General features: G+C 34.8%; 3 protein-coding genes across 3 annotated transcripts; all 3 read left to right on the top strand.

The window, feature by feature from the left end:
* The first annotated feature begins 1,278 nt into the window (after positions 1-1,278).
* Positions 1,279-2,945, top strand: LOC130982037 (AP2/ERF and B3 domain-containing transcription factor RAV1-like). The gene has a single exon (XM_057905870.1). The coding sequence runs from the start codon at positions 1,425-1,427 to the stop codon at positions 2,670-2,672; it is 1,248 nt and encodes a 415-aa protein (XP_057761853.1). The 5' UTR covers positions 1,279-1,424; the 3' UTR covers positions 2,673-2,945.
* A 2,911-nt stretch (positions 2,946-5,856) lies between these two features.
* Positions 5,857-7,362, top strand: LOC130981450 (protein FAR1-RELATED SEQUENCE 5-like). The gene is made up of 4 exons (XM_057905047.1): positions 5,857-5,964; positions 6,012-6,239; positions 6,324-6,448; positions 6,654-7,362. Exons 1-4 carry the CDS (start codon positions 5,857-5,859, stop codon positions 7,360-7,362), a joined length of 1,170 nt encoding a protein of 389 aa, XP_057761030.1.
* Positions 7,363-10,418: 3,056 nt separating this feature from the next.
* Positions 10,419-25,569, top strand: LOC130981761 (methionine aminopeptidase 1B, chloroplastic). The gene is made up of 10 exons (XM_057905439.1): positions 10,419-10,642; positions 10,747-10,828; positions 11,643-11,880; positions 12,518-12,679; positions 12,784-12,825; positions 13,465-13,536; positions 13,725-13,804; positions 15,302-15,399; positions 24,498-24,545; positions 25,299-25,569. The coding sequence occupies exons 1-10, from the start codon at positions 10,501-10,503 to the stop codon at positions 25,442-25,444; spliced, it is 1,110 nt and encodes a 369-aa protein (XP_057761422.1). The 5' UTR covers positions 10,419-10,500; the 3' UTR covers positions 25,445-25,569.
* Positions 25,570-26,720: the final 1,151 nt, after the last annotated feature.

Below are 26,720 nucleotides of genomic sequence, written 5' to 3'. Positions count from 1 at the left end.
TGTAATATTTGGGAGCGAAACTAATTAACTCCTCTTTGCATGTATCAATTTCAAAGTACATCAAAATCTCTCTTTGGCAACGAGAAGAAGAAGATAAAAGAAAACTAGAAGCTTGCAGAATCATAAACATGCATGCAACATCAATATATTCTGAAATGTAACTTGTAAATGGTATGAATATAAATATACAACACTTCTCAAAAATCAAAGTGTTAAATACAAACTTCAAGCCTTCTCAGTAATCCAACGATTTTACAATTAATAAGAAAAGAACTAGGCAAAATGAGATAAAAGAAACTAGATCTTGCAGAAAGATAAATCGCAAAAATGTAAAGAAAATAAAAGATGAGCGGAAGAAAATCTACAGAAAACTAATTTAGGACGAACTCAGGAAATTTTTGATATATGAGTTTATATAAATGTGTTTCTAATTAGAATTTTCAATCTTTTACTCTTTTGTTGAAGCTCTTATTTATAGACATACTTAACTAAATAAGCGCAATAATAATATTTTATAGGTATAAAAATTATTCATTACTATTCACATTTTTTTATTTATTAAATAGGTTGTATCCAAATATTATTTAATAATGATGAAAATCGATAGGGCTACGTGTTAAGATGATTAATAATTTTTCCTTAAATAAATCAAAGTCAGTGAAATAATGTCCTTATTATGGATGTGCTTGAATATCAGATCTTATAGTTAAATTGATGCAAAAATGTCTCATTAAATTTAATTTATGATATACAAAAGTGAGATGGAATAGACCATGCCGAGGGGCTTTGCATGATAGAAGGGTGCAGCAAAGTTCAGGGGGGATGAACTTCACTAAATCAAGGTCCACCCTCTCATGTGAATCTCATCAACTTGGTATTACGTGGGTCCTACCTAACATACAAAGCCCACAACTCACACATACAATACAACATCAATAACAATAACAACAGAGGATATAGACCCACCCCTTCTCCTTCTCCTTCTGCTTCTCCCTTCTTCTTTTTTTAAATTTTTATTTTTTTAATTTTTTACCCCTTTCATTACTTTCTTCCCATCCCTTCAAGTCCCCACCATTTTTCTCACACCATGAATCTTCCTAGTTCCTTACCTTCTATCCCCATCTGAGTTGACCCACCACACCATACCCAAATCCACATTATTATTATTAATTTAACAAAAATCAAGCCATTAGTTATCACCTCATCATTTATAATCCCTCCCAACTAAGTATATTTCCTTTTCAATTTATATAATAAAATAACACATTCATTAGTACACCTTCCTTCTATATATATTCCTTCCCTATTCCAACACAAACACAACTCTTTCTGCTACTTCTTAGTCAACAAACCAAACCAAACACACAAAAAAAAAAACAAAAAAAAACTTCTTTCCCTTCTCTCCTCTCTAATTAAAGAGAAAAATGGATGCAACAAGTTCTGTAGATGAAAGCACCACGTGCACAAATGACTCGCTTTCCATAACCCTAACCCCGGCGACACCCGCGTCGCCATTCACCGCCACATCGAAGAAGCTGTCACCGCCGCCACCAAACAGCTTATGTCGTGTCGGCAGCGGTGCCAGCACAATCGTGGATCCGGACGTCGGTGGCGGCGTCACCGAAGTGGAGTCACGAAAACTCCCTTCCTCAAAGTACAAAGGTGTGGTTCCCCAACCAAACGGACGTTGGGGCGCTCAGATTTACGAGAAGCATCAACGCGTTTGGTTGGGGACCTTTAACGAGGAGGACGAGGCCGCTAGAGCCTATGACATCGCAGCACAACGGTTTCGTGGCAAGGATGCCGTCACCAACTTCAAGCCCCTCGGCAGTGTTGTGTCCAACAACACCGCGGTCGACGACGAGGATTTCGAGAGCGAGTTTCTCAACTCGCATTCAAAATCCGAGATCGTGGACATGCTGAGAAAACACACGTACAATGACGAGCTGGAGCAGAGCAAGCGGAGCCGCGGCCTCATAGGGCGGCGGCTCAACCGAGCTGCGGGTAACGGAGGTTCTGCGGGGATGATGTCTTCATCCGGCGCGTGTGGAGGGAAGGCGCGTGAGCAGTTGTTCGAGAAGGCCGTTACGCCAAGTGACGTGGGAAAACTGAATCGGTTAGTTATACCAAAACAACACGCGGAGAAACACTTTCCCTTACAAAACGGTTGCGGCGGAGCTGGCGGCGGAGTAGTTACGGCGGCGAAGGGCGTTTTGCTGAACTTCGAGGACGTCGGAGGAAAAGTGTGGCGGTTTCGTTACTCGTACTGGAACAGTAGCCAGAGCTACGTGCTAACGAAAGGGTGGAGCCGGTTCGTTAAGGAGAAGAACCTGAAAGCCGGTGACACGGTTTGTTTCCACCGGTCCACTGGACCGGACAGGCAACTGTTTATAGACTGGAAGGCGAGGAGTGTTGGTAATGATGGGGTTGGGTTTTTCGGACCGGTTGGACCGGTTTTAGAGCCGGTTCAGATGGTTCGGCTCTTTGGTGTTAACATTTTAAAGCTTCCTGGATCTGATGCCGGTGATAGCAATAACAATAATATTTTGAATATGAATAATGATAATAATGTTGCTGCTTCAATTGGTGGGTGCTTCAATGGGAAGAGAAAAGAGATGGAACTGTTTACGTTGGAGGGTAGCAAGAAGCCTAAGATCATTGGAGCTTTGTAACATTCAGCTTCCACTTTAATTTTTTCTTTTTAATTTAGTGCTTCTTTTTTCTTCATTTTATTTGTTTTTAGTTTTTAGTTTTAGTTGAGTTTTGTGACTGATGATGAAAGGAATGGAGGGGGGGAGGGGGGGGGGGGGAGGAAGATGGTGCAGTTGCAAGTTGCAAATTGTAAATTAATTAGAAGAAGAAGAAGATGAAATTAGGTGTAACAGATCGAAGTGTACAAGGGAAAAAAAAAGGAAATAATAATGAAGGATAAATGTTCAATTGTATATGTTTCTTTTCATGAATGTTTTATGATGCAATATATGCGTTGTACACTTGTACTCCATGATCCGTTCAGCAAAAAACGTCTGCATAAACATAAGCTTCTTAATTTCTTCTTTCTAATTGTATGGAGGAGCTGAGCATCAGCAACATGTGTTCCAAAAAAAGAAAAATTATAATAAAACGAACTGTTTATTATTATTTTGGTGGAGAATCAAAGGGTATAATGCTAACCATGGTTGCGATTGAGGGAAATAATAATTTTAAAGTAAATAGTTTACATAATTATCCACATGATAGTAATGAGACATATTTGTCTGATTGTGAATATTATTCAAGATTATTATTATGAATATAAAAAGGGGAAGAAATAAAGAGGGGCATTCCTGCAACAAGGAGGAGAGGGGGACCCCAGTGGAGGCATGGCCTAAGAAAGTGTGAACAAGTTGATAATGAGACATTTGTCCAATAAAGAAAGAGCCTGCTTGGCAAGTGGGCAATGTGATGGTGTTTCTATACAGTGTACATTGCCCCATCCATCTCAATTTTAATTTAATTTGATATCTTAGAAATTATTATTATTATTATTATTATGAGAATAGAAAAATTAGAAAATTTCTCAAAGTATGTATGTACGTCGCTTTTGGAACGGTCAACTTTACACGAAGGAATAAGCTTTCTTCGTTTGTTGAATCGTTTATGGCACTACGACTATGGAATCTCGAACACAGATTTTGCTCTAGACATGTTTTTGGGAACATCGATATCATTTTGATTGAATAATACTAATTATTGGGGAGAAAAAAATAGGACGCGTTTGGTTTTTGATTTAGCAAAATGATTTTATAATATGCTTGTTTTTAGTATAGCTAAAAAGTTAAATTTTATTTTAATTACAAATTATTCTGCTTAAATTTTTTTATAGAAAAAATTTGGAAATTAGTATTTTAACTTCAGTTTTTTATTAGTTTATATAACTATATGATTTTTTTTATTTTTTTTCTTTTTCTCTTTTTTTTTGGTAAAAACAATTGACACAAGTACATATACTCTTAAGTTCTAGGCGTTATTAGTATAAATTATATATAGAGTTATATTAATAAAAGTAATTATTTTTATAGTTTATACTTATTATTTAAAAAGAATATACAAAAGAAAAACTTTTATTGGGTGACAATGTTAGGATTTTATATTATCACTGTATGAAACTAACAATAAAAATCTATTTGTAATTATTATTTCAATTTTTTGGATGAAATTCGTAAAGAGAAGGATTAATATTTATAGGTTTTGTCAATTATAAAAACAAACTGAATGTTCAAAGTTCAAACTATTACTGCTTCTGCTACTAGCGGTTTTTTTCAAAAGAAAAATCCTTATCTTTATCTCTGCTAGTTTTGGAAAGAATAATGTTGATGGAGATTAGGTAAGCTATCCTTATTCTCTCGGTATACAACATATTCTTATTTTTAATTCTTATATTCTCCGGGTCATTTCAGACAACAATGTATTTGTAATATTCGTGTATACATCTAGATATATTAAGGCTGTGAAAATTAATCATAGTTAGCCAGAAGGAATAATAATAATAATAATAACCCATTTCTTATTTCTACTATAAAATTAATTAGGAGTATATCTAGTATAAATTTTTATTTGGATCTGCTTAATTAATTTATGGTCTTCAGCATATGAATTTGGTTTCCGAAGCTAAATAATTAGAAAAGACATTGAACTCTAGGTATCATAATAATTATCTCCATCCATTTCTTATTTCTGAAAATAATAAAGTCAACACTACTCTCTGAATATGCATAATAATTCTGCTGTTTAGATTACCTAGTTATGTTAATAAAATAAACATTAACAATAACTAATTATGTGTGCATTGTGTCTTTTCAAACATTTTCAAAGCATCTCCAACCCTCAGTCAAAGTTAAACAACTCATCACAGAATCAGGGAGAGTATTATATGAATTAGCCGAATTGAGCCATTACACAGCATTAATTTTAGTGTATTAATTAACATTAATGTATGTATCAATCAACCTTTAATACTCATAAAAATGAGAGCAATTCACCTTTATAAACCAAAAAAAACCAATATTATTTAAATTTTTTAAATGTAAAAATATTATTTGAATGACTCATTTCATAATTTTATAAAAATCGAATTCAATGAATTTAAATTAGACTTGTTAGTAATAAATCGAGTCTACATATTTGTAAAATGTTAATTGTGTGATAATGCGTTAGTATTTTTATAAATTGTAGGTGTATGTTAATTTTTGGGAGATAGAGACGTCGAATAGCAATTCTTTTGAAACACACTCCGATGAAGAATTTTCAAAAAGGGACGATCTAGAGTTTTTAGACGGAGATTCGGAGGTTGATGAAGATAGATCTTAAAATAAGAGAATAGCAGAGCTGTCACAAGAAGACATCATGCAACTTGAGTTTACAAACGAAGATGCTGTTTATCAATTCTATAAGACTTATGCAATGATGCACGGTTTTACTGTGAGGTTGGATGAAATCAAACGTGATAGCGATGGTTGCGTAATTATGCGCCAAATTGTTTGCAATCGGATGGACTCAAGAAAGGAAAAGGTTAAAAAGGACGACAGAATCAGGGACCACCGACTCCTAACTCGAAGTTGTTGCCGTGCGAGAATTTGTGCAAGACTAGATAGAAAAATTCATAAATGAAAGGTTGTTTCGTTCAACGAAGAGCACTCTCATGGATTAGTTGATCCACTCGACGTTAACATGATGCCTGAGTATCGCACATTCAGTGTCTCAGATAAAGCTCAGGCAAAGACTTTGCACGACATAGACATCAGGACCTGTCACATCTTGGGATACTTGGCTGCTCAAAAAGGTGGATATGCAAACTTGTCATTCAACTAAAAAGATATGTACAACCTCATTACTCAACATAGGATAGAAAAGGTGAAAGGTGGTGATACAAATGCTACAATAAGTTACCTGAGAGGTAAAGCTGGGAATGATCGTATTTCTTTGGCAAGTACACATTAAGTAATGAGAATTGATTGGAAAACTCGTTTTAGGCTGATGGGACTAGCCGTATTGATTATGATTGCTTTGGGAATGTCTTGACATTTGATTCAACTTACAATAGAAATGTCTACAATAATTCACTTGTGATATTTTCTAGTAGCAATCATCATGGACATACCGTCATATTTGGATGTGGTCTTCTTGTTAACAAGGATATTGGTTTATACAAGTGGATCTTGGAAACTTTTTTGAAAGCAATGGGTAATAAACATCTTATGGCAGTTGTCACTGACAGAGATCTTTCAATGAGAGAAGCCATTAAACAAGTCTTTCCTTATACAACACATTGACTTTGTACATAGCACTTACATAGGAATGCATGCGAGAAGGTTAAGAACAGTGAATTTCTAAATGACTTCAAGAAATTGATTTATGCTAATGTGAGTGTTGAACAGTTTGAGGTCATGTGGGGAGACATGGTGGCAATGTATAACTTATCAAGCAGCTCTTGGGTCGACCAAACCTATGAGTTAAAAAATTTATGGGTTCTTGCATATTTGAGGAACCAATTTTTTGGGCGAATTAGGACAACATCCTAGTGTGAAGGGATTAACTCTCTAATAAAAGCATATGTAATAAAGAAAGATACCCTTCTTGAATTTATCAATCAAGACCGTTGTTAGCCATTACAGGAACAATGAAAGAGTTGCAGAGTTCAATAGTAAATATACTAATCCAGTACTTGTGACTTCTTTGTCGACACTTGAAGCTTTTGGTGCAAAGACTTTTACTCGTAACATGTTCCGGGAGGTCAAGAAGGAAATTGAGGGTGCTTGTGCTTTGAACATAGAGTTGGTAATTCAGGATGATGGAAAACTATACCTCAAGTGTAACAGTTTTAGAATGCCAGAAATTTATCATGTGGTTGAGTTTGACAGAATTGGAGGGATGCTTCGTTGTGAATGTTTGTGGTTTGAAAATCAAGGGCTTCCCTGCATGCACATATTCGCATGCCTAAAGCACCAACACATTGAAGTTACTTCAGAACGCTTAGTGTGCAAGCAATGGACGAAGAATGGTAAGAGTGATTTCATGAAGTCAAACGTCGATGATCCAAGTGATTCTGATAAGGTACTAAAGTGTCATTTGGGTATGTTAGGTGTTGAGTGTTCTAGGTTGATGGATGTTGCATGTAAGAACTCAAGTGATTTTGTCGAAGCAATGAATGATATTGCCAACACAATTACAAAACTCCAAAAGCGAGGTGAAAATTCACGCAATGGTAATTTAGACGACGACTATGTTATTGACCCATTGGTGGAAGAAACCATATCTTTGGACCTCCGGAACGAATTTTTTCCTCCTGAGTCATTGTGCATGCAACCATGGTACACTTGCTAGTGCGAGTTCTAATTTCGCGCACCAAATTTTTGGCGCCGTTGTCAGAGATTGTTCGTGATTAACAATTACAAGTTCTCTTGTTGTTTAGATTAGATATTTTTTAGTTTTTGTTTAATTATCTTTCTTTTGATTTTCGAATTTTTTTATTTATTTTTCTTAATTTTCGATTGTTATATTATTTATCTTCCCCTTAAATTCGGATTTTTTTCTTTTGTTTTGGCTATCTTGTTTTTATTTGATTTCAAATTTTAAATTTGGTGTTTCTTTTTATTTTGTTAGTTTTCTTAAATTTTTTATTTCTATCTTATCTATCTTTTCTTTTTATTTTCGAATCTTTGTTATCTTTTTTTTATTTAATTTCAATTTTTAATTTTAGTGATTCTTTAGTGATTTTTTTTTGTTTAATTAATTCTTCTTTTAATTTCAAATCCTATCTTATTTATCTTTCTTAATTTTCGATATTTATCTTATTTATCTTTTTCTTGATTTTCGAATTTTATTTTAGATCTTTTTCATCTAATTTTAAATAAATTTGGCATTTCTTTAGTTGTCTTTCTCCTTAATCTCAGACTGGACCATGCTAAAAATCTATTATGATTTTCATCATTTCATAATTTCATTTGTCATGATTTGTATAAAGTAGAAATAAGATTCTCACCAGAGTTAAAATGAAGAAAATGTATGTAACAATGAAAATATGTGATAGTAATACTTGCACCTGACCAGAACAAAGTCACACACATTATGTTTATAGAAACAAGATAAATGATAAATATTAGAAATTGATTCAAATGAGACATATAAAGGAAGACAACACTGAGTTGGATGCATTTTAATCTAATGTTCAAAAATCATAAGGGCATGCACAAGAAAAAGCATTCAATTTCTTTTTATTTTTAACTGGCTACTACCCATTTTTATTTGTTTCATAATCATTCAATAGATATACATAATTAATATCATACAAATTGTTAAAGTCTTTTCTACTTCATAACTTCTATTTCACTTCTTTTGAAGGAAATGAGCAAAGTTAAAATTACTTTGAAAAGTTAGTAGCATACTTAATTAAAATAAAAATAATTCAGATTAAATAAATACTTTTAGGAGAGTATACACCAAAGTTAAAGCAGTAACCATTCTCTTCCATATGAAAGTGAAAGTGAAAAGAAAATTACAAGTAACAGAAGAATACCAGCAAATAAGAACATTGCAAGAAGATAAATTAAAAAAATAAAACACAACACCAATAACAACACAACATCAGCAACTATAATAAGATGAAAGGTTCAAAAAAATAACACAATAACATCCAAAGTGTTTCTGATCAAAATTAGAGCTACTCTTGTTCCAATTACCTATTTCAATTCTAATTAACTCAATTCAGAACAAAATTAAAGGACATAAAACAAAGGAAAGGATAGAACAAAAACCTAATTGCAGAAGTAAGGAGGTTGTAGTGAGAGCCGTGATAGAAATATGTTAAGGGATGATCAAAGGAAGAAATATGTTCCGAGCGAAAGGATAGCAGACACTTCTTCTCCCGATGACGACGACGACAATGGCGGCGAAGTTTACCAGGAACGAATTTGAGTATGAAAGAACAATGAAAGGGAGGAAATATTCTTCACTCAACAGGAGAGGTGTTCTTCAATAAAAGGGTAGAACGAATCAAATTAAAACTGATTTGATAAAAAAAACATAAATTTACTTTTTAATATTTACAAAAATCATATAATTATCCATCTTATAAAAATATTTAATTACAAAATGGCTCTACTTTAATTAAGACATTAATTTTTATTGGGTTAAATTAACTCAAACTAAAACAAAACATCCAATTAAAATGTGTCACATCATAGAGAATAATTTACATGTTGTTTTAGAAGAGATTTAATAAAACTCACCTATATATATTAAAGCACATTTTTTGAGATCTAGATAAACTTTAGAAAGCTTTTAAAAACGTTTATGAGGCATCATAAGTAAAACTAAAACTCACTTCCAAACTTCATATATGAGTTGAAAAGATATACATAAGCGATATATACTAGCTTTGATCTAAAATACTTACATCTAGTTCTCAAAGTAACTTGAAAGTTCCATAATAAAATGAGTGTATAATTAATATTCTTTTTTAAAACCTTCACAAGTTAAGTTTTGGAATGGTCACAATCAACCTAATGAGAGCGTTCGATATTATTTCATCAAGCCTTTTCAGATCTATTAAGCTAGTCAGATCTGTTTTTCACTAATCTAAAAACTTTAAATATTATTTTCTCAAACTTTATTTGAACTAAACAATCCCTTAGATTGGATGTTCACCAATATAAGTAAAACTATATATATATATGTATGTATTTATTCAACTAACTTTTTCAGGTAAGACTCAACATTCCACCAATTTGAGAATTTTAAAATTTCTTTCCCCAACCCTTTTTAAAACTAGATATTATTATTACTATTAGATTAGTTTACAGAAAGATCTATAAAATATAAAGACCTACAGTGTTTAAAAAAAGTGTTGAGTACTTTGAATTGAAAAATTTAACAACTTAGAATTCGAAGATCTATCTTGATTTTGAGTAAATTCAAAGGTGTCATCAAAATATGAATACTTATGATAAAAGTGGTCGTTAATGCAAGGTATGCCTAAACAGTTAGACATCGAAAAAGAAAAAATGGTTCTAAGAATCAGCCACCAAAATTGTCATTATTTAAGATAAAAATTAATTGTAGACGACCCGTAAAAAAATCTATTAAATTAGTTTAATTTTTAACAATCAACTAATTTAAAATAATATAATATGCAAAAAATTATTTTTTAATAAATGTATATTTTATTATATTCGATACAATCGTTTGAGATATTTGAATCTCTAACTGCATGGTTGGATAATCGATTCGATTGTCTTTGTTTTTGGTCAGTCAGTTCGATTATCTTAATTCAGCCTATTGTGGCTTAATTTGGGCCAAGGCAGGGCCCAGCCCATACACTCCTAGCGCATATATAAATTCTATTCTGCTCCACAACCAACAAAAAAAAAATTGTTCTCTGCTCGAATTTTTTTCATTCAAAAATATCAAACCCCCTCTTGTTCCGTTATCTTCACTCTCTGCAGAGACAGAGCAAGAGGTAGAATGGTGCTCACTGCTTCGCTCACTCACACTTCATTTCTCAAACTCTCATCTTCCTTCCATGGCGAAGCATCACCGTCCTCTTCAACTTCCTCCCTTTTTACTGGCTCCCCACTCACTCTCCCACGCTCTACTACCCTTCACGGTTCGCCCAATTTTCTGTTATTTTGCGTATTTAATATATCATTAATTTTTGAACTGTTGACAAATAATATGAATTAATCTACACTTCCTGTGTTGTTACGACAGGAAATCAATCACTTTCAAGAAAGCACTTTGTGGTTTTTGCTCGGAAGTTGGCTGGGTTGGAGGAGGCCATGAAAATCAGAAGGTACACTTATTGTGCTATTCTTTGTGTTACAGTGGATTGAACTTGTACTTTTCAGTGTGTAATAATGTATGAAAGATTTCCATTTAGATAAAAAGTATTAAAAAGAACTTTGTTTAATGGAAGCTATCAATTTAGCTCCGAAAGATTATTGATTTGACAATTTAGCCCTTGAAAGAAATAAATGCATGCATGATCCTCTAAATATTATTCTAGGAAAAACATTTGACAATGTCCCTTCTACTGCTTATTTTGATTGATCGAACATTATGGAAACATTTGACTGGTTTAGATTGGAAGTTATTGTTGATATTGATTCTTATAACAATTTTCTCTTGTACACTGGGAATTCTTAATATATGTAAGACAGTTTGTTAGCAATCTTAGCATAGAAAACTGCTCAGTATACATATATCTTATGTTCTGAGGCTTTAGTGATGTACTTGTATGCATGTTTTCACTGTTAAATGCTTGACCTGTTGCTTGTGTAATAGAATATTTCAATGATATTAATTTCATTCATCTTTTCTCTATTTTCCCCTGTTCTGTATAACATTTTTTAGGTTTCCTATTGTTTAGATCTTGGAATATTAAGGTGTCTTCTTTAAATTTTGTAGGCATCCAATTTTCCTTTCCTCCTCTAATATCTTCTTTGCCAAGAAATACTGAAGTTCTGTATTCAGAAAATAATTCATTGCCTAACTTTTCTACACTTGCATTTATTTTCTATTATCCAAGTAATGGTGAATGTGTATGTGCGCATGAAAGCTGATGCAGCTTTTGTGAAGATTCTTACCTTTTCTCTGGTCATATGAAGAGAACGTGAACGTCAAGTTCTAACAAAGTCTAAAAGGAATCCACCGTTGAGGCGTGGGAGAGTATCACCACGTCTCCCTGTTCCTGATCACATACCAAGGCCTCCTTATGCAGCTTCAGAAATACTACCAGAAATTTCAAGTGAATATCAAATTCATGATTCTGAAGGTATAGCTAACATGAGGGCTTCATGTGAGCTTGCAGCAAGGGTCTTAAACTATGCAGGAACATTGGTTAGGGTAAGATTTATTGCGTACTTTACAAGCCATTTATTTATTCTATGTTAGCCTTCTCTTGCAAGATAGAGATTATTACAATTAGATGCCTAGCATCTAGTTTGTGTAAAGCTCATAATCTTTATAAGGGACCTTCCTTCTTGGACATGTTGAGAGATTGGAAAGCTATGTTTTATAGGTAAATCTTGTTTTTTGCTTTTACTTTTGTATAGGGGATCCCTTATCCCCCAATTTGTATTATCCTTCCCATCTTCTTAATGAAATTCTTCTTTTTGTCAAAATAATAAAAAAAATAATTTTTTTAACTATTGGTTCATTGGTTCTTAATTTAGCACTCTCGGGAGTACACACACACACACACACACAATATCTACATGTATTCTTATGTATTTATTGAATTAGATAAGTTTAAGATTTCTATTGTAATGTTTAGGGTGTAGGGTTTAGAACTAAGTAGTAAGCACCAATAACATTTGAAGTTTGCTCATGACCTCGTTTGGATTTTAATTTAATTATTCAAGTGGCAAGTTATGTTATTTTTGTTTGATATGTTTTTTCCATTCTGTCTGATGCCTCTATGTAAAGTAGTGCACACAGCTTTCCTTTCTGTATCTGATGTTATTTTTGTTTATATTGTCAGCCGTCTGTTACAACTAATGAAATTGATAAAGCAGTGCATCAGATGATAATTGATGCTGGTGCTTATCCCTCACCCCTTGGCTATGGTGGATTTCCAAAAAGTGTGTGCACATCAGTTAATGAGTGCATGTGCCATGGAATACCTGATTCTAGGCAGTTACAGGTTTCACAAGCCTCTCTATATACATAATTATTAATTTATTTTTTCACTTTATCCTTGGTATGCATATCACTCATAAGCTGATGACATTTATCTCTTTTCTGCAGAATGGTGACATTATTAATATTGATGTGACAGTATACCTGAATGTATGCTTCTAATTTCCTGGTGAAAATTTATTTAGTGAACAGATCACTTTTTTAATTGCCTTTCTGTGTATGCCCCTATATCCAGAAAATGGAAATCATCTTGAACTACATTCTTAATTGTCATTCTCGCTGTTTTAAGAATTATAATTATATGTATGTTCAAGAAAGTGCTTAGGGTTGCGATTAAGTAATTAGTAATCCCAAAGTAAAGTGTATACATAATCTGGTAGGACCTCACATGTTGCACCACCTATTAGTAGAGTACATAAAAGAACAAATAAAGAGGGGAATGAAGGGGGTCCAAGTAAGGAATAGAAAGGGCCAGGGTAGTATAGGACAGTGTCAGAATATACTGCATCAATATTGAGGGGGAATAAGCAGCATGATACGGTAGTTAGACTTGTAGTGGAATGTGATAGGGAGAGACTTAAAGCCCTGAAAAGGTCATGGGATCATTTTGTCCTTTTTTTATATTACGATCCTACTTTCACACTAATTCCATAACTCACCATAATAATATATACAAATTTTCCTCATTAGCCCTTCTGCTTGCATAGTTGATCTTCTGCTTTCCCTCCAATTCCTCTTTTTATTGTTAATTATCATGTAATTGTATTCTTTGCTAATTGTATGTTTCAGGGATATCATGGGGACACGTCAAAGACATTTTTCTGCGGGGAAGTCAGTGATGAAATGAAAAACCTTGTTGTGGTAAATAGTTCTCTACCAGTGGGGATTTTTTTTTTGGTGTCATTATGATCTATACACTGTTATATTGTTAATCTTTTATATATTTCCATTCTTTGTAACATGGACAAATTTAATACCTCATTAGCAATGCTAGTTAAGAAATAATTTAGATTAGTTATTGAGCAAATCATTTTACATAATGTTTGCAGGTAACTCAAGAGTGCTTGGAGAAGGGAATAGCTGTTTGCAAGGATGGTGCTCCTTTTAGAAAAATTGGCAAGAGAATCAGGTACAGTTTTCTAGAGCTCGTTTCGTAAAGGAGAAAAATAAATATACAAGTAAATATTTCACTAGAAGCATTAAATCATAAATTTAACTTGAAACGATGTTTGCTATGATTTAAGATTAATCATGGCTTTTCAACTTCTTGATATTAACATAATATTAATGATGAGTTGTTGGTCTTCAAACCCTGAAGGCCAAGTGATTGCTTGAAAGCCCATTTTGTAACTAAAGAATAAAGCCAGATATTTGGTCCTAATTTTAGTTCCGGTGCCGTCTATTGTGGCTTTGTAGCCTTTCCTTGACTTTTCCTGTTCATGGTTGTCAAGAAAAAGCTTACTTTTATTAAAAATGCATTCTTATTAAGTGGTTTTTTCCCCCTTCCAATATGCCACTGTTCCTAAAACATATTATCAGAATGTCATTATTTTCAAACTATTTATCCAAGTGCCATCTTTTGCCAAAGTGGCACCATGTATTTTTTTTGGGGTGCTCACTGAGAGGTGCCTAAGTGCGTCTTTCACGTGGAAAATGCCAATCAGGGAAGCGCGTGGAAATGCTGAATGAGAAGGCGAGTTCAAGCTGAAAATGCCAAATAAAGGACTTCCGCTGCATGTATAAAGTAATAGTTTGTTAATTTATGTAACATAATTAATAATTAACATTTGTTAATAATGTTAATTATTGATTATTAATTGTTAATTATGTTATATAAATCAACAACCTATTCACGTTTACACATCACTGGAGGCGCTTTCACGCTTGGCATTTTCAGCCTGAAATCGCCTTTCGATTCAGTGTTTTCCTAGCGAAAGGTGCTACACGCTTTGGCCTTTTTGGAACTGAAGGCGCTTCTTGATTGGTGTTTTCCACGTGGAAGACACCTTTTTTCCTAGATGCCTCCCAGTCAGTATGCAAAAGAAAAAAAAGAGGTGCCAATATGGCAAAACAGTGACACCTGAGTAAATAGTTTAAAAAGGGTGGTGTTTTGTTTAGAAACAGTGGCATATTGTAAAAGAGACCTATTAAGTGGTTTTGAGAGGTTTGCATGGTTCTATCTCTTGGGTTAGTTGCTAGGGAAATGGAACCTAGTTATCCAAGTGACCAAGTCTCTATATTGTCAAGCAACCTGCTTGAGCATGATTTGGGAAGCACAATAAGGTCTTTAACACTTTAATTTGGTCTTTGTGAAGCAAATAGTTTGATGTCATACAAACATTCTTCGTCAGGTGTAAGCATATGTATATTTAGATGGCATGTCATTGCAGATGTGTTTTTATTTTTAACCTTTTTTTGTCTTTTAAATTAAAGCAATTCACTCAAACCCTCTCAAGAATTTGATTTCAAAATTTTTACATTTATTTTGTGTGTTATACTGAGTAGTTCTGTATCTATTTCTGCTTTGGCACGATTATCATTTGTATCAATTGATGTGTTAACTACACTTGATGGCCTCTTGTATAAATTCTCTAGCCTTATCTCTTAGCTTGAAATGTTACCTCAGTGAGCATGCTGCTAAGTATGGCTATGGTGTAGTGGAGCGGTTTGTTGGGCATGGTGTGGGAAAAGTGTTCCATTCTGAGCCAATTATTTTACATCACCGTAAGTGACATATTAAACGATATGATTTCATTGCATTGCCTTTGTTTCCCTAAGACCAATTTAGCTGAGGTTAAAAGTATTTCAACAATTGGCTACACGTATATCTAATTTCTTTAATGATTGATCATGTGAAATCCAATTATGTTTTGAATGCATTTAACTTTGAAGTGATGTGTTTTATTTGGATTGTTGAAGAAAATTGGTATTGTATATGGTATGTAACAGAAAGTATGAAATGGTTTGTTAATGTGATATAGAATGTTGATTTGATACAAATATCATGATTTTTAGAATGACCATCTGTTAATTACATTCACAATTGATATTTTCCAAAAAACACTAAACAAATAAAATAAAAGCACATCTATTAGGAGTATAAATTATTTCATGTTACCGTAATAGTGTGTATGCTCGATTACCTTGTCACTTCAGTAGTTTTGATGAACTATTTCTCTAAAAAGGTTTAATTTGTTTGATAGACATATGAATAGTTGTATCTTAATCTGCCTACTCGAGATGAACTTGTGTGGTCTGTCGATCATTTGAGGAGGAATGAGAAAAAAAGGATTACCAGTTGCAGAAAAAGGAAAATAGACTGTGCATTAGCAAGGCTAAGTCTCTCCAATACGTATGCCACCAAGCACATGCATTCACTGCTATTCTACCCTCAACTGTAGAGCTCAGTATTTAGGTTGTGCGTATCCCGAATTTTCAGGAGATCAAAATTTGTGTTGAAGTCTAGAATTTTATTTCTTAAAAATATGAATTAACCCGTTTTCCCTCTAAAAGAGGAAACGATTAAGGAATAGAAGAGAACTTATCCGATTAAAATTTAAATATAATGGCTAGTACGAAAATAATTGCATTTTGACCCCAAAGTTTCAGTAAATTGCAATTTGGCCCCTTAGGAGTAAAACTGTAATTTCGGAATTTTAAGATGTGTGTGTGGAGTGTAGTTTATGATTCTTGGAGGGTTCACTTGGAATGTCTTGAAAGTTAGAGTTTGAATTAAAAAACTCTAACCTGACGAACTTGAGTACCCAAAAATGTGAGACGCGGGAAAGTGGCTTGTTTGCCGAGCTCAAAGCGGCTTGGTCCCAAGCAAAGAGGCTTATCAGTCAAGCCTTTCCCAGTGAGGGGCTTACTTGTGTACCCTCTCTCCTCTCTATATATATAGCCGAGGAGGTGTAGAAATTTCAGCCCACTCCCACACCACATTACACAGCACCAATCTTCTTCAAGAAATCATCAAGTTCTTGGAGAATTAGAGAGAAATGGGGCTGCGAGTTCGAGAGAGAGAAAATTAAGGAGCCAAACTTGATCATCCAATCTCACCATCATCATCATCAGACGGCTGGAACCTCAAAGCAACAAAGGAGCAGAATTTTGGAATAAGGTTCCTAAAGGACTCAAGAAAGAGAGAAGAGGAGCTGGGATTTTAGTGATCACCCACCACAACCATCATTCCCTCATTGAAAACTAGAAGATGAGCTCAAGAGGAAGGGAGGAGCTTGAGCTGCTGCACTGCATCACAACCAAATCACACAACCACAATCGATTTTCACCAATGAGGTAGGAAACATGTTTTCTTGATTTTTAGAAGGATGCTGCAACAAACCAGAGAGATAATAGGGATTTAACTCCTTTTAAATATACTTATAAAAGGAGAGGAGAAAAAGTAGCAAACTGAATTTTAAATTCTGAAACTCCACATCTTTAGGGCAGTAGTTATAGGATTAGATATTATAAATAGGAAGGCTGGAAAAGCTAGTAGGCAGGAAATAAGTGGAGTGAAAATCTAGAGGGAGAGAATTGACCTCTCGAAAGTCAATTATTCTTGTTTTTCTTTCATTTACATCTATAATATTATTCTGTCAGTGGGGTAATTATCACTTCGATAATTCCTTCCTCTGTTCAGTTATTCTGCTCTTTCCTTCTACCCTTATCTTCTACACTCAATTCTGCCCTAACAGTAAGGATACTAGAGAAATCGTAACAATTGGTATCAGAGCGTGGTTGTCGGCGCCATGGAAAGGGCTACCTATAGGCTGGATTAAGGTGAATACCGAATACTGATAGACCGTAGCCAAGTGGCTACTGTTGGGTCAGTGTCGATAGAGTGAAGCCGCGGTGGACGTCGGCTCTCCAGGGCCGGTGTATTGTTAAGGGCCGGTGTATTGTTAGGGACTTGGGTATTATGGGGTGCTCAAAGTCCCACATCGAGTAGTATGGGATGCTTGATGTTGTATATAAGGAGAGTGGTTCTTCCCCCTTAACAGCTAGCTTTTAAGGTGTGGTTTCCCACTTTCCTTAGATACCTAACAATAACAGATGCATGCGGCTAGTTATTGTTGTGAACTTTGAACAGAGCTTTACATGTGAGTTTTGATGAATTAAACTGATTGCATGTGGCTGATTTTGATGATGGTGGTTGATTGTGTTGGTGAATTTGCTGAATTTTTAGCTACTAGTACAAAGTTTGAGGGTGGAAAGCCAAAACTGTGTTAGAGTTGATATTTGAACCCTAATTACTGTTCATCACCTTATATTAGTGATTTTGAATCTGTTTGAAGGTTTAAAATGGTTATTGATGGAGTGTTAGTGGTTAGGCTTGTGCAGCAAGCAATTGGCCTAATTAGAATCTGAAAAATGATGGAAAAGTGAATTCTGGCCAATTAAGGGGAACTAACCCTTGGAACAAGTTTCAATTGGTAGAATAGGTGTGACAAATTTGGATTGAGCTTTTGAAAATGCCTAAATTAAAATTTAGGTTGTGAGGTTGTTGATTTTGTGAAATCTGGTTTATGCAAAATTTTCTGCATAAACGAGTAACTTGTTTTAATTACTGCTCTCACGTCAGAAATCATTTTTGTATGGGATTAATTTTATATCAAAATTTGGTATACCTAGTTTGTTTTCACCAAATTTCAGATGGATTGGGGTTTTAGAGAATGAGTTTTGATTTTTGGAAAATGGCCCCTGCAATATTTTAAAAAGCTGATTTTCAAAACAGGGCAGCTACTTCCAAGATGCATAACTTCTTTAGAGCTTCTATTCACTTGAAACCAATTGGAAATGAAGGATATGTGACTTAAGTTGCTGCACATCAAATTGGAGCCAAATCAGATCAGAGTAGCATTTTTATGTAATTTTGTTAAGTTGATTATGGCGCTGGTTTCTTGAAACAGATTTTCTGCGTTATGTAGTATATTGTAAAGTTTATAACTAATTGCTCCGTGGTCTGATTTATGTGCAACCAATTAGAATGGAAAGGTGTGTGAGTCTAGTTGATAACCACAAAATTTAAGGGCAATCAGATCAGTGATGAAATTTGTACAATTTCTGAAAGAAACCTATCCTGCTGTTTTGCTGAACCAGAAAATCTGCATAACTCGGTGTTTTGTAAAATCTACAACAAATTGCTCAGTTATCTGAATTTTGGGTAACCAATTGGAAGTGAGAAATTAGTGACCCTAGTTGAGGTACACCAAGTTTGTGCTGAATCCGATCGATGTAGCAATTTATCCAATTTTTTGGAAGTTGCCTATGAGGTTGGTTTTCTGAATTCAGGTTTTCTGCATAATGCAGTATTTTGTAAAATTTGTATCAATGTGCTCAGTGATCTGATTTCTATGGGGACAAAATCATTAGAAAGATTGTGAACTCTAGTTTGAAATGGGAATTTGTGGGATTCCCTAAGGTATATAGTGAATTTTTGGAGAAATAGGTCTATGTTGTAACTTCTGCCTTACTGCAGTTTTGAGTATTTGGAGAGGTTAACTATTGATCTAGAGCCTTGCACTCCTTCAGTCCTTTACAGTGGTAAAGTTTATGGAAAATGTTATGGGTTGATGTGTGAATTGCCTCAGTTGGAGTGTTTGATCTAGATACTCTAGTTGATGGGAATTGTACCTAATTGGCAGAATGCCTTGTGGAATTGGTTTGAGGCAAATAATTATGGGGTGAACCTTGATATAGTTTAGGATTAGTCATATGATTTTAATTATAGGGCTTAATTGTGGATATTGAAAAACGTTAAGAATTTATATGAATGATTGGCCAAGATGTGCTGAACCCTAGAGAGGAATTTGATGACCATTGAATAATACTACATATGATTTGAGATAAAAAGGCCATGATGCGAGTCCTCCAAGCCCTAATAATCGAGTAAATACCCAAATCAGTCTCCAAAGATTTTAAAAGCGGACATTTTAGTCCTTAAGAAAAATTAATACACCAATTAAAAGTAAAATAGACGGGGGACTGTTATGTCTGACAGAGAAAAACGTTAAGGATTAATCTGTGTATTAATTTTTTTGGGGAACTAAAATGTCTGTTTTTAAAGTCTTGGGGACTGATTTGGGTAATTACTCCCTAGTGACCTTATTGAGAATTTGAGATTGATGTCCCAGCCTAGGAATTTGTTTGAACACGTGTCTAAGGATATTGACCCAATTGATTTTGATATTAAATGAAAATATTCATTTCTAGCATAACAGACAATAACACTTTGCATTAGTTCCATGAAAGTTTTGTTTTTGATTTTGATGTAATCCGTCATCATGAAAGAGGGGTAGCGATGCCGACACCATGGGAGGGTGACTGATGAAATGAGATAAGATCGGATAAGCGTGCTCTGTACTAGTTCCGCAAATGAAATATGAAATCGGACAAGGGTGCTCTGCACTAGCTTTGCAAATTGTGATGAGTCTGCGTGGTAGTCATGATGATGAAAAAGGGCTACATCCAAAGATATGTCTGTGTGCGCTATTTGAGTTTGGAAAGTGGGAAAGCGGTGCCGTCATGAGTATGGGTTCATGCAATCTGTCATCGTCAAAGAGGAGGGGCGGTGATCGACACATGTGAGGGTGATCAATGAAATGAGATTAATAACATGAGTATGATTAGGATTATGTTGTTGATTATATTCCAAGACAAGGGAGCTATGCTCTCGTTCTTGAAGGGATGGATAATTTGACGACCACTAGTTAGCATGCTCGCACCAACCTGAATTTCTGAGGTGATGTCCTTGTGATGAAATACGGATAAGAGTTTTGCAATGCATTGCATTTGCATGTTTGCTATTTGTGGTTATGATTGCTTAGGTGTGCCAATGAATTTAGGAGTGTTTGTGATTGCTCTGTTCTGGTGTTATAATTGGAAGTGCACTGAGAGGTTTCAGATTGAAGGGAACCCAAGGTGGTAATTTAGCCTGTTTGGGCTAGGTTAGAGCGGTCCCTCTGCACATGATTTTTGGGCCATACTTTTTGATCAGTGGGCTAATACAGAAGGATTAGGGTTTTACTTTGTTTATCTTTTGTTAGAGCCCATCTGGATAGGAGTACCCTTGTGGGGGTGGGATTGGCGATGTCTGTACAAAAGGAGTCTATATATAACTTGGGTATATATATTTTGTATAGTGATGCTAACCGCTAGCTTTGCATACTCTGACCTTTGGATTTATAGAGAGAAGCTTTAGAAGTGTATGGTCTGCGTATAAGTCGTAACAGCGTATAAGTCGTAACAAGATGGAATATATGGAATGTAAGTTTGGTTTGAGAAGGGAAAACCTTAATATAGAGGAGAAAATTAGAGAAAACACCCTACAAAAGGTTAAAAGTTTTAAGTATTTTGGGTGCATCATACAGGATAACGAAGAGATTGGACAGGATGTAAATCATAGGATCTAAGTAGGTTGGTCAAAATGGCGGAGTGTATCTGTTTTATATGCGACAAAAAAGTGCCTTTAAAACTTAAAGGTAAATTCTATCGCACTGCTATAAGACCGGCTATGCTTTATGGTACGGAGTGTTGGCGGCCAAAAGGGAGCACAAACATAAGCTAAGTGTGACAGAGATGAAGATGTTGAGATGGATGAGTGGTTATACGCGATTGGATAAAATAAAGAACGAAGATATAAGGGAGAGAGTTAGAGTAGTACCCATTATAGAAAAGATAGTAGAATCGCATCTCAAGTGGTTTGGACATGTGAGAAGAAGACTGACAGAACACCCAGTCAGAAGCGTGGATGAGATGGAAGATGGATAAGGGGTGAAAGAACACCCAGTTAGGAGGGTGGATGAGATGGAGGATGGACAAGGGGTGAAAGGCAGAGGAAGACCTAAGAAGACTATTCATGAGGTGGTCAAACGGGATCTACATGTAAACGGTCTCGCTGTAAACATGATATATGACAGAGCTCAATGGCGTCGTTTGATGGATGAGTGGTCATACGCGATTGGATAAAATAAAGAACGAAGATATAAGGGAGAGAGTTAGAGTAGTACCCATTATAGAAAAGATAGTAGAATCGCATCTCAAGTGGTTTGGACATGTGAGAAGAAGACTGACAGAACACCCAGTCAGAAGCGTGGATGAGATGGAGGATGGACAAGGGATGAAAGAACACCCAGTTAGGAGGGTGGATGAGATGGAGGATGGACAAGGGGTGAAAGGCAGAGGAAGACTTAAGAAGACTATTCATGAGGTGGTCAAACGGGATCTACATGTAAACGGTCTCGCTGTAAACATGATACATGACAGAGTTCAATGGCGTCGTTTGATTCATGTAGCCGACCACATCTAGTGGGACAAGGTTTTTTTGTTGTTGTATTCAATAAAATTATTAGAAATTATTCTACAAGAAATTAAGGTTGAAACCATTTAATATTTTTGTATTTAATATAATCAAAAGATGTCCTATTTTAAAAAACATGTCTGTATTAAAAGAAAATGTTTTAATTTGGATTTCAGAGTATCATTATTCACCCTACTTGTTTCTAACGATAAGAGTGTATTAATATGCTAGTGTCATCGTCCACATGTACAAAGCTAAATTAATAATAATAAAGGTTGACATATAGTAAAAGTGAAATAGATAGGGGACTGTTATGTCTGACAGAGAAAAACATTAGAGATTAATCTGTGTATTAGTTTTTCATGGGGACTGATTTGGGTAATTACTCTGGTGAAAAATAAATCGGGGATTGATTTGTCTGTTGGAGTAAACCCTTCGAAATTAATTGGTGTATTAATTTTTCCTGAAGACTAAAATGTCCGCTTTTAAAATCCTTGGAAACTGATTTGGGTAATTACTCCCTAATGACCTTATTGAGAATTTGAGATCGATGTCCCAGCCTCTAGGGATTTGTTTGAACACGTGTCTAAGGATATTGACCCAATTGATTTTGATATTAAATGAAAATTTTCATTTCTGGCATAACAGATAATAACACTCTGCATTAGTTCCACGAAAGTTTTGTTTTTGATTTTGATGTAATCCATCGTCATGAAAGAGGGCAGCGATGCCGACACCAAGTGAGGGTAACTAATGAAATGAGATAAGATCAGATAAGCGTGCTCTATACTAGTTCTGCAAATGAAATATGAAATCGGACAAGGGTGCTCTGCACTAGTTTTGCAAATTGTGATGAGTTTGCGTGGTAGTCATGATGATGAAAAAGGGCTACATCCAAAGATATGCCTGTGTGCGCTATTTGAGTTTGGAAAGTGGGAAAGTGGTGTCGTCATGAGTATGGGTTCATGCAATCTGTCATCGTGAAAGAGGGGCGGCGGTGATTGACGCATGTGAGGGTGATCAATGAAATGAAATTACAAGACCGGCTGTGCTTTATGGTACAGAGTGTTGGGCGGCCAAAAGGAGCATGAATATAAGCTAAGTGTGGCAGAGATGAAGATGTTGAGATGGATGAGTGGTCATACGCGATTCAGCGATTGGATAAAATAAGGAACGAAGATATAATGGAGAGAGTTGGAGTAGCACTCATTGTGGAAAAGATGGTAGAATCGCGTCTCATGTGGTTTGGACATGTGAGAAAAAGACCGACAGAACACCCAGTCAGGAGGATGGATGAGATGGAAGATGGACAAGGGGGTGAAAGGCAGAGGAAGACCTAAGAAGACTATCTATGAGGTGGTCAAACAAGATCTATATGTAAACGGTCTCTCTATAGACATGATACATGATAGAGCTCAATGACGTCGTTTAATTCATGTAGTCGACCTCACCTAGTGGGACAAAACTTTGTTGTTGTTGTTGTTGTATATGATTGATGACAATGGATATGGATGACATGAACATGGATGATGAATATTGTATATTTACATAGACTCTGTTATGATCGCTACTTGCTATTTATTATCTCAAACTTTTACATTTTTACTGTTGTAGCAGCATAGTCATCATTTGCATATGCATCATTTTATCGTGATCTACATGTGGATGTTAGATTAAATTTGTATGCTTAGGTATACCATGACATATGTGTGCCTTATGGTTCACTTTTCCGTACCAACGTCTCGTGTATTAAAATAAAAGAGGACCTAACTTCGAAAAAGGACTGCTACAACTATAGGTTGACTATTAGAGATAGAGTCTAGGAGAGTTAAGTCTTGAGTCAATGTGATAGCCTAATTTGTGTGGAGTTAAGACCATGGCTTAAGCCCACATTAAAAAAGGTGCTACATTGTGTTTGGATTTTGTCTCTGCGACAGAAATATAGAGATGGATGTTTTTTACCCCTGCCATCAGAAAGTACAAAAAATACAAAACAAAGAAGTTGGGACCATGTGTTTCCTTGCAACTCGTAATGGGCACTTCCACTTTAGCTGGTCTCTATCACATTTATTTGAAACCAGTCAGTGAAAAAGAGAGGAGAACAGAGACACAGACAAAGACTTATGAGAAACCATATGTCTCAACTACACAATGAAAACTAAAGTTATAAGGCCAGTGTACCATAGATAGAGTATTGATATTTGGATATATAAGAATTCGTAGTTTCCGTAGATAAATTATTGATATTCTATTGAAAGATACTAACAGAAAATCTTACTGTTGGTTCATTATGGTGAAATGCTGGTAAATTGGCCATTTGGTTGTCTTCAATAAACCTTTTTGTTTTATTTTTTTTAACGTAGATGCTATAAATCAACGTAAGAACCTGAGCGGCCTTCCCCTGCCCCTTCTTGTTTTCCTTTACTTTTTGTTGTGTAGCTACTAGAAAGCCCCAGAAGTTTCAGAATAGTAATTCAGTATATTTTCTTTCCAGATAACTTTTATTTTTATATCATGACAGGCAATAACAAAGCAGGTTGCATGGTTGAAGGTCAAACATTTACAATTGGTAAGTGAATTGTTAAATTCTACCTAGATTTAGAGTTGTTCACTGCTAATTTTCTATGCTATGCTGCCTCCCGTGTTACATTGTGGTTCAACCGGACAAGAAGGGATGGTTCATGGTTAAACTTTTCCTCCATGTCCATCCAATTAAGTTGTGAAACTTACAATCTATTGTGCATTCTAAGTTTTTCAGTCCTGTTTTTGTTGTACACCCTCACCACATCCCAAAAGAAAATTTATATTTTGATTTTCCATTATGAAAGCAGACCTACATGGATGTGATGACCTTTTTCTTATTATTTCTCAATTCTAATCTGCTCATTGTATCTGCAAACAATCAGTTACTATTTGTCATATTCATTATTAATTCGGTTTAATTAATCTATTAGTCTCTATAATTGTACCAAATTTTAACGAAGTCTTTACAATTTAAAATTTTATAGTTAGGTCCTGTACTTAATAAAATGTTTTACTAGGTCCTTACTAGTGGATATCTTTAAGAAAAATGCACCGATTGTAGATTATTTATTCTATATTTCATATAATTCATCCTAAATCAAATACAAAAATAAATGTTTTAATAATATTTTCATATCTTTATGCCTAATAGTTCTTGATGTTTATTGGAAGTGAATATCTTCTATTCACGAATACATGATAAGGTGGTTACTTGTTACATAAGTCGAGTGCTTTCCATTAATCATGCTTGTTATTTATTTAGTATTGAAATGAAATCCTACAAATTCTTCAACTGCAGAGCCTATCCTCACATTGGGAAGCACTGACGCCGTTACATGGCCAGACAATTGGACAACAGTAACAGCCGATGGGTGTCCAGCTGCACAGTTTGAGCATACCATTTTGATAACAAGGACTGGTGCTGAGATTTTGACTACATGTTGATACGTATTTTTCTTTCTTTTTTTTTTCTTCCATTTTTTATTTTAATATTCCTTGTTTCATGCTGCAAGCCTGCAACATCTAGATACTTTTTCTATTTGTAAATAATAAATAATATCCATCTTAAATTTGCTTCCGGAGCATTATGCACAGGTAGGTAAAGATTGTTTGAGGAACCATATAAAACGTTCTGAAACCTAGTAGCTAGTATAAACAGAGCTTTACCGGTTCATGCTTTTATCATCAAATAGCAGTATATTGTTGGCTAGTTACTACAATTTGGTATTTTGGTGGTTGTTTTCTGTCGTGTCCTCTTTTTTTTTTTTTTTTTTTTATTTTCCGGTTCAAAGTGAGAGATTAGGGATTTTGTAACATCATAGACAAATAGCACTTCTAGACTTCTAGTAACAGTGTAGTTCAAGAACACTAACTCTGTGTGTCCAATTTAATGCTTTTAAATTATCGTAAAGGGACCGCTGAGGCTTGGCAAGAATGGAGGATTTGTTGGGCATCCCAATATGCTACACCAGGGAATGTGTGTCGACTGTTGAGTGTGAATGTGTGAGTTGTATGACCAAGAAAAAAAAAAGGGTGGAATATAAGCCATAGTAGTGTCTAAGGTGTGTGCGAGTTTGTGTGTAAGAAAAAAAATTGTCGTAAAGGGTTATGTTGGGTTTTTATAAAAAATTGGCGAATAATTGATCATTTGTACTAGGGGTGTTCGCGGTGCGTTTTGGATCGGTTTTAAGAGAAAAAGTCATCGATCCGAACGTTTAATTTATGTGCGGTGCAGTTTGGATTGGATGATCTTTTTTTGGAAATCCGATCCGATCCGATCCGATTACAAGCGGTTTGGATCGGTTTGGATTCGCGGTTTTTTAAATAAAAAAAATAATAACTTAATTTATAGAGTTGATAATCTGTCCAACAATCTAATATAATAATAAAACATAAATTCCATAAAACATTATAAAGCAACCTGTCCAAATATCCAACAATTCAATTATCCAACAGCAAGTCTTGAATAATAATTCTTCAACATAAAAATAACTAAACAAGTCTCAACAACATAAAATTAAATAATATAACAAAGTCTTAATAAAAACAACATAAAAAACTCCAAGCTGAGAAGTGAAGCACTGATCACTAATCAGATTTATCACCAGAGTCTTCTTTATCTATTAGTTGAGGAATTGGCTCAAGTTCTACAATAAAATATAATAAAATAAATATTAGTAACTTAAACATATTATCAAGTAGTAAAGTTAATCAATATATG

Source organism: Arachis stenosperma, chromosome 5, assembly GCF_014773155.1.
Source record: "Arachis stenosperma cultivar V10309 chromosome 5, arast.V10309.gnm1.PFL2, whole genome shotgun sequence".
NCBI classification, from domain to species: domain Eukaryota; kingdom Viridiplantae; phylum Streptophyta; class Magnoliopsida; order Fabales; family Fabaceae; genus Arachis; species Arachis stenosperma.
This window is presented reverse-complemented; position numbering and strand designations above follow the sequence as displayed.

What these genes read in the sequence shown, in the direction of transcription:
- LOC130982037 (XM_057905870.1), top strand. Translation starts at nt 1,425, where the DNA reads ATGGATGCAACAAGTTCTGTAGATGAAAGCACCACGTGCACAAATGAC.
- LOC130981450 (XM_057905047.1), top strand. Translation starts at nt 5,857, where the DNA reads ATGTACAACCTCATTACTCAACATAGGATAGAAAAGGTGAAAGGTGGT. An exon ending in GGAATGATCGTATTTCTTTG is followed by an intron (nt 5,965 to 6,011) that starts GCAAGTACACAT and finishes AACTCGTTTTAG; the next exon opens with GCTGATGGGACTAGCCGTAT. An exon ending in TGGGTAATAAACATCTTATG is followed by an intron (nt 6,240 to 6,323) that starts GCAGTTGTCACT and finishes CTTTGTACATAG; the next exon opens with CACTTACATAGGAATGCATG.
- LOC130981761 (XM_057905439.1), top strand. Translation starts at nt 10,501, where the DNA reads ATGGTGCTCACTGCTTCGCTCACTCACACTTCATTTCTCAAACTCTCA. An exon ending in AAATGAAAAACCTTGTTGTG is followed by an intron (nt 13,537 to 13,724) that starts GTAAATAGTTCT and finishes TAATGTTTGCAG; the next exon opens with GTAACTCAAGAGTGCTTGGA. An exon ending in GCCAATTATTTTACATCACC is followed by an intron (nt 15,400 to 24,497) that starts GTAAGTGACATA and finishes ATATCATGACAG; the next exon opens with GCAATAACAAAGCAGGTTGC.